The sequence below is a fragment of the Mchenga conophoros genome, linkage group LG9, assembly GCF_057382185.1.
Source record: "Mchenga conophoros isolate Kocher_MC1m ecotype Shallow Benthic linkage group LG9, M_conophoros_male_GT1.1, whole genome shotgun sequence".
Classification (NCBI taxonomy): Eukaryota; Metazoa; Chordata; class Actinopteri; order Cichliformes; family Cichlidae; genus Mchenga; species Mchenga conophoros.
In genome coordinates this window covers 30,242,041-30,258,178 of record NC_140534.1, presented here as the reverse complement: position 1 = coordinate 30,258,178, position 16,138 = coordinate 30,242,041, and the positions used below count along the sequence as shown (strand labels likewise).

The 16,138-nt window shown below is 41.7% G+C and overlaps 1 protein-coding gene across 1 annotated transcript in view; it reads right to left on the bottom strand.

Annotated features, from left to right (window-relative positions):
* Positions 1-265: 265 nt before the first annotated feature.
* ofcc1 (orofacial cleft 1 candidate 1) overlaps positions 266-16,138 on the bottom strand; it is a 73,901-nt gene continuing 58,028 nt past the window's right edge. The window contains exons 21-23 of the mRNA XM_085287481.1: positions 6,462-6,662; positions 1,120-1,252; positions 266-924 (exon numbers count right to left, since the gene is read on the bottom strand). Coding sequence (XP_085143607.1) covers positions 851-924; positions 1,120-1,252; positions 6,462-6,662 — 408 coding nt within the window. The 3' untranslated portion in view covers positions 266-850. The remainder of the gene's footprint in view (positions 925-1,119; positions 1,253-6,461; positions 6,663-16,138) is intronic.

Sequence of the window (16,138 nt, the reverse complement as noted above, 5' to 3'; positions counted from 1 at the left end):
CGCGATAATGATGGGCCGCAAACGGGCGCTATCGCCATTCAGCAAGACCCAGAAGTTGATCTATAATGGCTGCCCATAAAGGAGAATCATCATCAATGAAAATGACAGGTTATTAAGATCCGATTTTAGGGGGGTGGCAGGGGGTGCTATGGCTTTAGTATGATAGGTTAGCTATCTATAAAACCTTTAAAGCCTGGCCCTCAATGACAGCAGTCCCGATCCTCATCTCCCTCCACCCTGTGCAGAGACACATGCTAATAAGCTCACAACCTTTAATTAAGCAATATGTGTAAGTAGGCGGCCATTACAGTCTGATTTGTGAGCCACTTCATTACACTAAGCACCGGCTAGCAGACACATATTCAATACAAATCAAGCTGGCCTGAATATTATCCTGCTTAATGTGGGGCCAATATTGATATTTTATCACTCGTGTTCTGATTAGTGACTTTAAGAATCTTCATATTTCATTGTGTTGAGGCAGTCCCCAGCACTTAACAACCTGTATCCATTAGAAGTGGTGGTGAAGTATTTATTTGCTTTATTAGGTCACAGATGGCTTATCAGTTCACATACACCATTTATGTTTACTTGCACAGGGTCTCAAGAGTGAAAAGTACAGTGCATTTCTCACTGTGATTCTTTGAAGTACTACACAATACACAGAACAGGGGGATGTTTTTTGTAACTACTAAAAAACAAACAGGTGATGAGAGCTGTTGTCAGATTAATAAACGCTGATTTTAACACAAAGAGCAGGAAAAGTAACATTCAGAATGCATAACTTCTGCAGTGCATTGCTAAATGATCAATAAGAGGACTCAGTGTTTATTCTCTCTTCCATCTGGTGTCATTGATTGAGGTCTTGTAGTGCAAAACTGGAGTCACACCTGTTTCCTCCTATTGGCTCAACACGATGGGACCCTAAGGGCAATGAAACGACTGATAAAACTGTATCAATAACAGGTAGGTTTGCACAAGCAAGAGAGTCAAACGTGTGTGAGGTGAGGTGACTGGGACGACTGAATGTGCTGTAGTTGTGTGCTCTGAGTGTGACGAGCTAACTGTGAAAAACATATTTTTGTTACAGTGATAGAAATAACAGAGAGAGACACTCACGCCAGAATCGTTTCTTTCGTTTCCGTAGCTGGAGAGCGTCGCCTCCTTTGTCCTCCCTCTGTTTGTCAGAGCTCTGAGCCGGGCAGGACACCGTGCTGGATGCGTTGTCGAGGCCTTCTATGTCACCCATCACCTTCAGAAAAAGAAAAAAAAACTCACCCAAAGCATGCTTAAATCAGCCAGGTAGCATAAACGAGAAAAGGTGACAAAAACGAAATGAACAGCACAACAATGATAAACCCGACTGTTTCAGGAGCCCCCGCGGCCTGTGAACGTATCAAGCGTCACAAAGTGCAGGTTGAACTTGGATGACAGTGACTGAGATTGGCAGAAGAACTGCGATTTTCCTCGAGGCCTGCGAATAGTGTTGTCATGCACAGTCTCTTCCTCTGTCCCCGTGCTTAGAGTGAAGTTGGAGGAGAAGCAGAAATGGAGACTTTATATGACACACTACCTCTCGTCCCAGAGGGGAAACGGCTCTCACAACTCTGGGTTGGCCTACTTATATACAGTGATAGGAAATATAACTTAAATCTCACTGGTATAAGCAATTACAGAATGATGAACCACACATTTGTCAAAAAAAAAGGCATATAAAAGAAGAGAATAATGTTTATCAGGTTGTGCTATACATCAAGTGGTCAGGCTGAAAATGCAGGCTGGCACAAAAGCACCCTATACATGAAACCAGTCTATATATTCAAAGTTTAGTTTTGCAAGTGTTGACAAAAAAATGTTTTCTTTTCTATTATTTATTTCATTTTAGCTCTTTTTTTTTTTTTTCTAAAATTAGTATAAACTTGCTTGACAATTGCCTGTGGTGTACTTCAGGGAAGTCCTCCTATTAAACAGATATGACTGCCAGGGAGGCATTAATCTCCTCATGCAACATATAGTACATAGCCAAGGACATTCCCCTCCCTAATTCTTTTCCTCTGCCTCTCGTAGACACACGCGGCACATGAAACGACATCACACACACGCACGCACACAGAGAGCGTGCTCACTTCCTGTAAAAATCAAATTCATATTTCTGAGGGCTGCCGATGACCTCACGGCAAATGAAGCGCAGGTCTTCAGCTCCACAGCGGCAATCAAACATGCAGCAGAGTAATTACAAAAGAGGGGTAGGAGGGAGAATTGATGTGGTTTGTCAATTAATGTTGCTGCAAGGTGTTTTTTCAAAAGGTTAACTTCTTCATATTGTCTGCATGTTAAATTAGGTCAATATTGGTCCGGTGAAGAGTCGTCGTGTGCAGAAGGACAGTGGACTGAGCTGTGGGAAGGAAAACACACACACACACGCACACACACACACACACACACAAACAGCTCTGTTAATGAGAGATGGTATATAATGATTATTATGAAACCTCTTCCCAACTTTGCATTGCTCTGCATCATTATTATCATATTTGTTTGCTTTGTCACTGTACTTGTAAAACTCCATAAGTCCAGCTGGGAAGGTAAACTAATAAATGTTATGGAGTTGAAACCGTATGTGTCTAAACTGCATAGCTTTGGTTTCTACAAACAGTTAAGTGCATTCCCAGAACAGGGAGAGAGAGAGAGGGGAGGGAAAAAAAAGCACAGCTGAAATTGCAGAAAAAAAAGTGTTTTTATTTATACAAGTCGCTGGAGATGCTCATCATCAGCGTTTTTTCCGAGCCATAAATAATTTGCAGAGAGAGGTAATATTCAAGCTGGCAGAGCCTTAGTTGTGCATCTTTAATGGAAGTTTTACAGAAGCTGAGCCAGTTCTTGCATATGCTGCTGCCTCCCATATGGAGGAAAGGAGACAAAAGGAGCACAGTTGGCTTGTCCTATCTTTTTATAAGTCCATCGACACTTAAATGTTAGCCCCGGAGAAAAAACGACACAGGGGGACATAAACCCACTGTGGTTTTAGGAGGGAAGATAATGACTTTGCCTGCATTAATTTCTTCATCAGCCATCTTGTTTCTCCAGACAGAGTGGTTATGAGTCCTTCTCTGAAGGTCCTAGGTTATATAGATGCATTTCCCTGCATAATTTTGGCCCTAACAGTTGTTGTCAGCAGTGCGTTTTGTGAGTCGGCAGCTGTGGAACATCTGTTTATAGGTAATGAGTGTTTGAAAAGCTACACCTCACTTTACCTTTAATGTCTTTTATTGGAGCACACTGATGGGAACGTAGCTTTAACTTTTTCTATTGTTGTGATTCAGCGAGAAGATTCCTTCAACATGGTCCATATTACAGACACCTGCCTTGGGCAACAAACTGAACGAGAGCATATGATGGATCATTAATATTAACTTTCTTTAAACAGAATTCAATATGCAAGTCAATAAAGACTTGAGCATCAGTTAATTTTTACGACGCACCCACGATTTCAGCTTTCCTCCGTTTGGTCCTACGTGTCACCGAGGACGGAAACAGAGGAAAGAAAAGAACGGAGCTGTTTCAACAGTAGCTGAATAAACAACAGAAATAGGTTAGTTTCTCGTGACTCTCGCTCAGAAGTTCATTTTACAGCAAATCAAACAGTACACACCTAACTGTTTTGCTCCTTCCAAACTGTGTCTTACAGTGTCTATAGCTCAGGGCACTTCTTCTGGGACTTGCTTTTTAAAATGTGCATTTAGGCAAATCTTGAGTGTATATGTGTTGCGTTATGCAAAGCTACAGGCCCCTCGAGCTGTGGTCATGTTAGGCTAAGGGCGGAACAAGTCCTCCAGGGCACCGATGTCCAGGACGCTGCCTGAAAAAACAAAGGTTTTTAAAGGAAATGAGGCATCAGTCAATATTTCCACAATAAATGGAAACAGACTCCTTAAGTAGTAAGATTAGCTTTTAAGCTAACTGAGGCGGAGAATCGAGTACTGTCAGTACACAGTTTAATTAAGATAAATGCTTTTGTCACTGGTTGTGAAAATTTCACAAATAAAGAATCCATGCAACTGTAGTGTAACCACATCATCACATCTCAAAACATGTTTTTTACATAAAAAAACATGTTTTGAGATGTTTTATATATATATATATATATATATATATAATTTGTGCTGTTCTCATCTCTCAGCAGCAGTCACCTTACATTTTAAAGCCATTTTGTATATAGGACCCGGCTGCAGTGTGTATATCACTGCCAGAATTACATAAAGCACTAATAAAATCAGCTCAAGTGTTCTTCCAAGTGCTGGGGATGCCCTTTGGAGATTCTTAGATCTTGCCCTATACATAAAACCAGTCTATATATCCAGGGGATTAGTTTTGCATATGTAAAGAGGGGATCTGTTCTGAAAAGCAAAAGGAAGCGACAAAGTACTCTATTGGCAACTCCGCACATCGGCACTATCATACCCACCACTGGCGGGTGAAAGAGGATGCCATCAGCATGTCTTGCTGCTGGGGGTCCTTTGCCTGTGAAGTTGCAAGGAACAGACAGCAATACCCACGGGACATTGTGTGTGTGTGTGTGTGTGTGTGTGTGTGTGTGTGTAAGAGAGAGAGAAAAGGGATCAACAGAAAGATTATGAACAGCATGTGTCTGTGTGTGCATGTGTGTGTGTCTGTGCATGAGTGCGAGCCTGTTTTCCTGTTTTTCTGTGACACCTATCTTTCACTTACGGTGGCTTCTCTGACACTTCCTGCACTGTTTAAAGAATAGCATGTTGCCAGGTTGGGAATGAATTCTGTTTCTCTGAGTGAGCTAAGGCTGTGTCTGCCAAGGTTATTGGTGTAGTAAATTTGTGTGTTTATGCGAAGGGAGAGCGCTGAAGGTTTTGTGTGAACACTATAACTTATTTTTTTCACAGACAGAAAGGATATGTGAGTCGGTGTGTGCGCGGTTTTGTTGTTTGAAAAATCCTCCCAGATGTCTCATCTGCTATGCACAGGTCTAGAGGCTACGCACACACAAACAGACAGACAGTGTGACACCAGTAATAGATATATCATGCCATGTGTTTATTCACATAAGCGCTCCATCATTCAAATTATGATTGAGAGCTATTAGCGCACAACAGAGCCTCAGAGCTAATTGTTAGTGCGTATGACACCCTCTATCCTCACTCTGTTGACATTCAAAATATTAATTTTGTTGGGACGATCCAGGTTGTGAGGGGAGTGACAGAATGATTGAGGAAAGGAAAACATTCTTGCCACAGCAGCAGTCGTTAGGAAGTCCTACTTTTAATTAGGCAACAAGCTATGAATCAGCCGGTTACTCTGGCCTGTCTCTCTTACAAGTGCTTAGAGGACAGCAATCAATATTTTCCAATGTCACCGTGAGTCGTGACTTAAACCGATGTCCGGGACTTTATACAGAGCAGATCTTTGCACCCCAAAAATTCTAAATGATTGTTACCCACACACACGGAGACAGAGGAAATTGTTTTGTCGGCTAAATTTCGGCTTGTAGTTACGCTCACATGTTGAACTCAGTCATGATTTGTTTCTCGAAGCAAATCCTGTCATTTTCTGTTTGAAAAGAAGAAAGAATTTCAAATCTGCTTTAGCCCAAGGATAACAACAAAAAGAAAAGAATCATAGTTATTCACCCTTTCAGGCCACAGAGCTGTACTGTTGCCTCTCATTGTGCTGAAAGTAGAATAAAGAAATAGTTGCTGCATCCACTTCTGTCCTTTCCCATTCTTACTCTATTCAGAGGGAATAAACCAAGTGATGCAAGGGCCAGTGAAACAATCACACCCTCTGTCTTCTTCTTGCTCTCTCTTGCCCTCTTCCTTTAATTTCAACGTCAGTAAGTATTAAAAGAAAGAGTGAGGGAATAAGATAAAACAAACTAAAATGGTCTCAAACTGAATAAATATACAGATAAGCTTTATTAATATGATCTACATTAACAGATTTCTCTTTTAGTATGACGTAAATCCCAGCAACTCCACATCAAATCAAACACCCATTGTCATGACGCCTTATGAATAGGGGAGCAGCCAAAGGTAGCTTTTTGTTTATTTACTGCTGATCTGAATGTAGATGAAGCAAAAAGCTTCAATTTTCAGGGAATACACAACTCTGTTTTTTTTAAATGATACAATTGTCTCATGTTTTGTCATTTGTACACCATCTGAAATTCTATCGCATTAGACCTTTAATTTGAATTGAAGTAAATCTTTGAACAAACAGGACAGAGCAACAGAAGAGGGAGCCCTGTTTCAGGTTTTAAAGGCATATAAATTCAGATCCAGTATAGATCACTATACAGTTTCATTTTGGAGCAAAGCAGGAAGCAACGTCTTCCAACAACAGACTCTTTTTTCCTTCTTGTTTCACATTTGCATAAATTGGAGACATGCAAATAAATTAAGACTTCAGTGTCATCTCCATTGATATCTCACCTCTATGATGGCTCCATCTGACTGTCGAAGAAAGTGCCTGTATATTTGTTTAAGCCCGCTGAGGTGCAGTGTGTAGACTGCCACGTGGGTGCTGGTCTCACCCTCTGGCATGTGCGCACCATCCCTATGGGACTCATCGCTGGGCGCTGCAGAGTCTGACACGGGGTCCTCCGTTGTTAAGATATAGTCATACACGGCCACCTTTGAGAGGGAGATAAGAACATAAAGGCCAGCTAACAGCAGGAACACATGAGAAGATATAAAAACACAAAACAAATATGAACGCCATTGTGTTAAACAGGAGCTAACAGAGTGCATGAGTACCACGTGGCATGTAAAGAGACCAGTTGTTTCTCTGTGTGTCCATATGCACATATTAGGGATTACACACCTGTAATGTACTGCCCTTCCCTATTAGGGTGAGGCATGGGGAGCAAGCGGCGCGTGTAACATGTTATGTAGGTCATGTAACTTGAAGTCATCCATGTGTGAAGATCATGGAAGCTCTCTTCCTCTCCGAGAGTGTCTGCTGGTAAAGTCTTGAACGTGTAATGGTCACAGATTGTATACGTCACTTCAACTGAAAGACCAGGTAGTAAAGCCACGAGCACCGCCCACCTAAATCTGGCTCACAGAGAGTCTTTAAATCAACTTTTTTCTTTCATATTCATAAACTGCGACTGTGACATTGCTGAATCAGTGACGCACTCTTTCTCTGCCTGTGTGTACGTGGCTGTACTTAAAGACATAATTTAAAGTCTAGCTCACAGCTACCGACCCAAAACAGTGAACATTACACGCACGTAAACTGAGCCACACACAGAGAGTCAAAAGAAGGAGGAAGTTTTTCAAGGTGACCCTCTAATTGGCGGCATAATTATGATTCGTCTAAAAATATGGGAAAAAAGGCAAACTCATTCAGAGGGCCGTGAGTGGCAGGGTCAAGCTGAAGGAGAAGTTTAATTTGGCGGTGTATCGATGTCACCTCAGACTTGGAAACGGTTAGCCAAACACAACTCTAGGCGCTTCACTGAGAAAACAGTGGGAGCTATTACCCCTCTTGTAATTAGAAGCCTAGTATAAACTGCAAAGCACACGACCCAAAGAGTGGAAAAAGACCTCAGAGTCGAAATGTCAACGGGTTATGAGTGCAGAAAATAAGACTAGCTAAAAACACTCAAAGAAGATGTGTGTGTGTATTGGGTGTGTATGCTAGGATGGATCTCTTCGATGCTAATTCAGATGCTCATTTGTGGAATCCCCTCAGCTGCCTTGCCTCCAGCCTGTCCTCGGCCCACACGAGAGGGAAACTGATTACCTGGATTTCTTTTGTGTTTAGCGCCCCTGCAAGGCAGCAATCAGTCTGTTTCGATAAGATGTTTACATCGATGTTGATATTCAGATTTTTATTGTTTTCATCTCTCTCTGAGTAAAAGCTACGTAGATCTCTTCCAATACCATGGTTCTCAGCGAGGTCAGGCTGCATTTTTAAGGTCATTCATTAGTCTTAAAAAACGGCTAAGAAAGCATCTTTTCCTCCTTTACTGGCCACAGGAAGTGTGCCTATGACTCAATTATGGCCCCTTTCCAGGATGTTTTAATCCAAGCTGTACAGTGGCGATAGAAACACCATGAATTCTGCCTCTGTGCTCTCAGTCACTTTGGTTAAACGCACCTGCTTGAATTCCCCCGGTATGGTGTGCTGCGTGTCTGTATTTTGGCTTGCATGAAAATGGATTTTTATTTATTTTTTTAAATGTTTGCCATGCCACCATCCTATGCTAATTAGCACGTGAAATCCAGTTGACAAGACGAGACAAAAGCTTGAAAAGGTGTTTGTGTGTTCGGTTTGGGTGATGCCATTTCATGCAATGCACCATGGCTCTCAAGAAGCATCATTGCTAAGACACAAAAAGGAAAGAGCATTAGAGGGCCTGTCTGCTCGACACTACTCTGTTCTGGTCTGTTGTGTTGTGTTATGGTGCTAGCCTGGCTTCTAGCCCTAGCTTGAGTGCTCCCTCCACTCCACCATTGTTCCATTTGATAGCACTAAGTGACTGATTTAGGTTCAATGCCTGCATGGAGCAGACAGGCCAGCTGTGGGTTAAGCAGATAGCATTCAAGTGAGCTAACCCAATTCAAACCCAATCAAGCCAGGATTTATCGTTGGGGTCTGTATTTAGAAATCTGATAGAGTCTGCATCAGTCCCTTGACTTGTATCAGGAGAGATGGGCCTTATTTCTTTTAGCGGAGGACTATAAACGGCAAACCATGTTTTCCAGCAGGGACATAAATTTCAGGATTTGTAGACATTACCGCAAATGCACATTGGGAATGGGAGGGAGGAGCAGGGGCACAGGAAGTGGGGATGGCACAGCTGCAGACGTGGCTCCATGGTTCGCAAATATAGTCTGTCTGTCTTTCTGGGAGAAGATGTGATTTCACACCTAGCGAATCATACCATACCACATATGAATGCAGAAGAAAAGCCATCAGTCTTTAAATACAAGCGCCTGTGGAAAGGTTCTCTTTAAAAAAAAAATCCAGTGTGACTTGTGATAAAATTTGACTGACCTGACAGTCATTTTTATTCAAGTGCGTGTGCAAATATAAAGTCTAGCAACAGATGGATTTGGATTACCTGTCACCGACAGCATGACGCTTTGTTGCTTTTTTAGTCTGAGGGCAAACAAAATAAAAAATAAACTGCGATCGGAGGCATCTATTGCTCAGAGATAAAAGTATAAATGCACTTCATTCTAAAAGGGTATTCTTTTGTGTTATATTTTAAGAGCGACCCATATTTATACCTAAAATAGGACTTGAACTTGCAAATAACAGCTAAAAAGAGGGCAGACGGAGAGACGCAGTTCCACTGGGTGACACATTTCTCTGGTAATGCGTGTCTGGGAAAGGTACAGTGTATTTTATTTGTTTGTCTTACATGGCCTTCCCCATCATACACATATACATGTGACATCTTGCTCCATTTTGTGGCATGACACATGTAAACACCATGTCTAGATTTGATTGTTATGAAAAAAAAAACCTGTCATGTCGCTCCTGACAATCAAAACAGTTCCCAAATGTAACCCTGTAACCTTGTAATGAACTGATCAAAACACTGTGTCAGAGCAGGGACTAATCACGGGGCCTCAAGAGCAAGTTAAAAGTCTCCCACGAATGTGGAAATCCACTATTTTGCAAGTGAGTTAATTACATGTATTAGATATTAAAATGTTATTTTTAAAATGATGGGTTTACTATACTAAACTGCACAAACTTGTTTATACTTATACTGTATGATGTACTTGTGCAGCCAGAGTGTGCGTGTACGTTTGCAACTAAAGGGAGGAGGAAAGGAGAACTTTCAATGAGCACACAAGCTGAGCTGGGCTGGCTACTGTCCAGAACAGGAGCCTAAGGCATGGGCACAAACAGGCTTGTCAGTCCCCCTGATCCCTTAATGATTGATCCAAACTAGATAGCCATCATTACCATTCATGCACTCTCTCTTCTCCAGACCTTCCTACCTTCGCCTAATTTTACCTCCCATTTGCACGTTTCCATGGACTAATTAAACATTTCCCTCCTCTCTTGCTCTCTCTGTCTCCCTACGTCTTTCTGTCTCACTCTGTGTCCAGTGATTTGAAAAATAATGCAGCACATTTTTGGCACGTTATTATGTATGAAATGTGAGGGGCATAATGTATTCCAGCCGGTTGGAGTTCTCTTAGACTCGTCTTGCTTGCATCGCCTTGCTTTACAGCCAGTGTGAATGCTATACCTCCCATTTCTGCTTCCCTTCTTAAAAGCTGCTGACCTTGCCTCCGTCCCGCCCGTCACCAACTCACGCCTACTCCGCAAGGGCTGGGGTTTTCTCCACTGCCGTGATCCTTTTGGTTTGTAGTTCTGTCCCACTTGGCTTTAATTTACAGTGGGAAAATAATTAGAATCTCACTTTTGCAAAGAATGGAGTGAAAATGTAAACAATGCTTCCCTGCGGGTGGGTGCTTCATCACTTTGACAGGTGCATTTGAATTTGCCTGGGTGGCGGACAGGCTTGGTTATTTATGTGTCAGTCGCACATGGAAGCCCCGGCTGCGGCTGCAGTTGGGACTCAGACTAGGGACGAGATTGAAACTCAGTGGAGAGGGTGATACGGGGTTTGAATTTTGGGAGACTACAGAGGATGTTGCTGGTTCTGGACCCGGTGCTCAGAACGGTGCTGTGGCTCCTGGCATTTTTGCACATCTTGCCAACCAAAGCAGTTACAGCACCGGTGCCCAACCTAGCACCGCTTCCATGAACTGTCACCACAAAAAGACTGCTGCCCAGCAATTCTGTTTGCATCCAACAAGTTTGCTTGGTCCAAATTCAGATCCACAGTCGTCAGTGGTTTGGGGATTACTGCAAGAAATTAATCAAAGAGTTGCAGATTCAGTCTGCAGATTCCACCCACCATGATTTTTTTTTACCATGTAAATTACCTCAAAAATATGCTGTCTAATATTTGTAATATTTGATTCTAAACCTGCTCGATCCATGCTGCTTCTTATAAGGTAGAAAGGCAGCAACAGCGCTGGCACCAAATCAGTGGGAAAGAAGTGTAGAAGAGAGGAGAGAAATATGGGAGTGAATCTGGATATATGGAGGAGATTTAAGGCCATAGTGGTAAGAGAACCAGTAATGGGGAGAGTAGTAGGACCTATGTTGGATTAAAGAGACTGATGTATGTCTGGAACTGTGTGTATGGATTACTGCTTTAATTTGCCCTATAGAGGTTTAGAAATAAAAAATAGAAGTCTGTGTACAGACTTGGTTTTGGGGTATCCTTAGCAAGTTACTTGGAGATTCTTACATAAGGAATATTTTGAGCACAAAGAAAGCTTTATGGAGTCACCTGGTTTTTAGCAGTCTTTCTGTAAATACATTTTACGCTGGGAACCAGATCAGAGTCATGTTGGCTGGAAATGCTGAACTGTGATATGATCCAAAAGGAAACATTTTAAGTGTTTCAGCAGATCCAGTGAAGCTTCATCTGGATCACTGCATTGCATTAAGTTTACGAAGTAGACTTTGTGTCATAGATAGATAGATCGATTATTTAGTGGTATTGAACATAGGTACTTACATTAAAGCGATATTTTGTTTTCACATTTTCACTGTACATTGAATTAGTGCTCATTGGTATTACCATTTAATACAAATTAATCCGTATACTTTAGAACAAAAGGTAATCACATCTAAGGCAGTAAATGCAGTGGGTTAGCACAGACAGATCTGAAAGAAGCATCAGTGATTATTGCCAAGTGAGAAAAGAGGTAGCCATGGTTGCTTCTTTTGTCCACATGTACACACAAACAAACACACACATACGACCATGCTCACAGACAGACAAAGCCCCACACAGTAAGGCAACGCATGCGTGCATCTCCAATGCCTGCGGGCGCTTAGGGCTATGCAGCAGGGAGTGGGGGGAGGCAGGGAGTAGTGGGTTGTGGGTTGATGGGGAGGAGGGTGTGTGTTGGGTGTGTGTGTGTGTGTGTACTGTGCATTGAGGCTCTCTAAGCTATAGAGGGTCAATCCCTCCTCTCCAACACCACCATCGTTTCTGTCAGAGCTGGCTTGGGTTCAAGGCCTGGTTGCTGAACACGGGGTTCATGTAACAGATACAGACAGAACGTAGAAACACAAACACACTGTCAACATGGACTCGTGGACACATGCACCACCAACATGTAATTATACATTGCATGCAGCACAACAATTTGAATTAATAAGTGCAGATGCTGTGGTGCAGATGCACAGATGCATTGCACGTACGTCAGAGGCTAAATTGTACTAAAGCACAAGCTCATTCTCTGATATCACTTCATGCATTTATGAACATAATGCTGGAAATGTTACTGGAAAATCAGTCACTTAACTCATGACATTATTTAAAAAGTAATCGCATTACTCATTACCCAGCAACAAAAGTCATGAATAACCTGTTGTTACTCGACACTGATCTGAAAGTTTACAAGAAAAACTTTTTTTTGCATCTTAAGGAATTTTGTCTTCAAGGTCACATTAGCCTTATTTCTCAGCAGGTACACTATAACTGTTAAAAATAAAAACTAGGTGACTCCCAGTCGATAGCATGAAACTGTTTGAATTTACTAGAATTGGCATTTGTCTTTTGGTAGAGGTGAACCACCATCCTGGAACAGCTAATAAAAGAGCTAATAGGCCAACCACAAATGTCAAAGTAACTATGGAGGCACTGAGATTAGCAAATGTAATATAACAACTGAATTTCAAATTGTAACCATGTATAGTTCCTGTTAAAGGAAAGAAAAAAATGCATCCACATTAGTGTAGCATTTTTCTAAGTAACAAACTGCTGCACTCCACAGTGCATAGCAGCACATGAAGTTCGTCCAGCACACACACATCCAAAGCCAAGACACGCCACAGCACATTGCACATGGCTGGGAACAGACCAAACCATAAAGCATAAAAGACCACCGACATACATGCATGGATAAGCCAAGCAATGTCAGCCATTAGAATGGAAATAGATATGCTATTATTGCAAATTTAGCCAATATGTGGATGCTCAGCGGATGTAATTGGAGCAGCTTGAAAATGGCATGGATGCACACTGTCTGCGTTGGGCCTGAGTTGGCTGAAGCAAAGGTCTGTGTCTGGTTAAACGCACCACTGGACAAGACAGGCCACCCATTCATATTTGCATGGAGGGACACACATACGTGCATGCGTATACACACACACGCACAGTGACAAAATGACTGTTATGCTACAGTAGCTTCCACCCACCCTCCTCACATGGCTGTGCCGGTAAAGCAAAGATCACCGTCTGCATTTATTTCAACTTGAAGAATGATAGATTATAAGCAATAATACACTCCATCTAAAAGTAGCACAGGCTAAATTGGACTTCTAGAAAAGATAAACAAGCAAAAATGACTGTATTTACAGTCAGAATAAACCAAACGACTTTAAAAGAGATTATACAATGAGATAGCATCTCTGACTGCCTGAGATAATCCAGAAAATAAGATATGTATAATTCACCATTACTAATCTCCTTTGCAGAAAGCCTACTCTCAACCTACAGTAAACAACTCAGATAGCAGCCCATCTTTTTTTCTGCCACACCATGTCTGACTCACCCTGGGCCTTAGGGAGATCACTTTTTCCAGGTTTGTTCTGGAGAATATTGAAGTTTACTTGAAACTTCAACAAAAGATAAATAAGCCTGTGCCACATTTAAATGTTTCAATGTTTACAGATGACTCACAGTCACACGTTTCTGCAAGTAAAGGTGATTAAAGTTGATCGGAATCTTCATCAGTGTTGAAATAATGAATCCACCGGGGAAAGGCGAACACGTAAACCAGTATCCACGAGCATTAAGACTCTTAAGACCAGGATCTGAACTGCTCTTGATAAGTCATGAGCTCACCTGATTATGATTTATGAAATGTTGCTGGTTTCTAAAATATTGATGATATGCTACTTTTTCCACACTCTTTTTTTCTGTATTTGAATTTCCATTGATCATGGGTTTTACTACAGTATTTCTCATGCATGATTCATTACTGCTTCACTTTTTTATAAAGAAACAGAATACACGCTCTCCTGCCAAGGAGCATAGTTTTCACTCTTACCTCCCATAAAACAGAAAATAAATTAGTTACCATTAGTTAAATGTATGAACCTTATCATACTTAAGAATACTGACAAGCAGGGTGAAATAGTAAAGTAGGCACTCGTTCTCTCTGTCAGGAATAAACTGTATTACTGTTATTACTGGAATAAGAAACCTCTCTCTCATAAAGACGCACAGCAGGCAGCAGCTAGTTTTCAACTGTTTTCTTATTATCCTTATTTTCACTAACAGAACTGATGATAAATGAAACTATAATCAAGTGTCAAACGTTTAGTAATTATTTTGTTTTGTCAACATTTGAACTCACACACACACACACACACACACACACACACACACACACACATGAATGCATTGGGGGCGACGCTACAACCCCAACCTCCAAGAAAGGTTTGTGTGTCATATTGGCTTCTGTCTTTATTGGCTCCTTATTAAATCCAAAATCAAATTTAAAATCTTTCTCCTCACATGCAAGTTCTTGAATTATCATTCCCCATCTTGTTTTAAAGATCTCATAGTAGAGTACCGTACTAACAGAGCACTTGGCTCTCAGACTACGGGCTTCCTTAAAGTATTTAAAAGCTGAATGGGAGGCAGAGTCGTCAGCTTTCAGGACCCTCCTCTGTGGAATCAGCTCAACAGCTCCCAACCAGTCACTACAGATGGCTGCTCCTCCATTAGCCTGGTTCTGCTGGAAGCTTCTTCCTGTTAAAATTGAGTTTTTCCTTTCCACTGTCGCCAAGTGCTCAAAGGAGGTCGTTTGATTTTTGGGGTTTTCTCTGTATTAATGTAGGGTCTCGACCTTACAATGTTGCTATATAACTTCAATTGAACTGAAATGAACTGATTGGGGTTCAGTATCTTGCCCAAAGATACTTTGTCATGCAGACTGTAGTATCTGGGGAACAAACCACTGACCTTCCGATTGGTAGATGGGTCTTGCTAGACTTTTCCAGCCAGCCCCTACGGTCAGGACCATAACTTTATAACATTAAGTGTATCAAGTTCAAACTAATTGTGTCACCAATACTTTCCAACTTACTCATTTGGCATTTGTCGCATGGACTCCTCATGCTGGCCCTTTTGTGGTGGGAAAACACATTTCCGTCGAGGACGCATTTCAAAATGTCATGTTGAGTTCTTAAAATTTTAGGAGACCAGGCTTCGTATTAAGATGCTGCAGACAGATGCCAAAGTTGAGTATTGCCTTTGATATCCAGAATTTGACTTTGGAGTAGCTTCCACCTAATAAAGCCTCGAAGGCTGGAGGTGATAAGTATCCAAGCCAATAACCAAAATGAGAGCTGGGAATAAGTGGTAAGACTTCACACACATTCTCACTCAGACACACTATAGCTGCATGTGCACACACACGCACGAGCACACACACACACACACACACCCTAAGTTGTCTCTTTAAGCTTATGAGGGGGGAAAAAATCTCCAAATGTGGTGAAAAAAAAATCCAAATGTCTATCTCTCCTCTGGATGTCACGTGGGGCTGTTAAGACGCGACACCTGTCACAATCACCAGGACTTCTTCATCCCCTAAGGGCCACAGGAAGCGGCCAAGGTCAAACTCTTTAAAGGGGGAGTGAAGGGAGGAGAAGTAAGTAACGGCAGACAGTCGCAAAAAATCTGATCTGTCAAATTCAAGCCACAAAACCTCTGTGGAGCTAGAAGCTGTATACCTAAGCATGCATGTATGTTGAGTATGCATTACATACAACATTGCCCCAGTGTGTATGCAAAGTATATCTGCCTGCAGGGTACTTGCCTGTAACATTTCCTCAGCTGATATAATCAAATCTTTTCCTCCAATAATGGCATCTCACTGTGTCATTATTCACTTAAAATGTTTGGTGAAACCACATTCTGCACCAGCTTCACAGATCCGAGCCAGGTGCTCTGGGTGGAAAACCTCTTTAACCGATGTAAAACGAGTCTTCCTAAATTTGTTCTATGGTTGAAAAGCTCTCGCTACAGTCTTTTTCT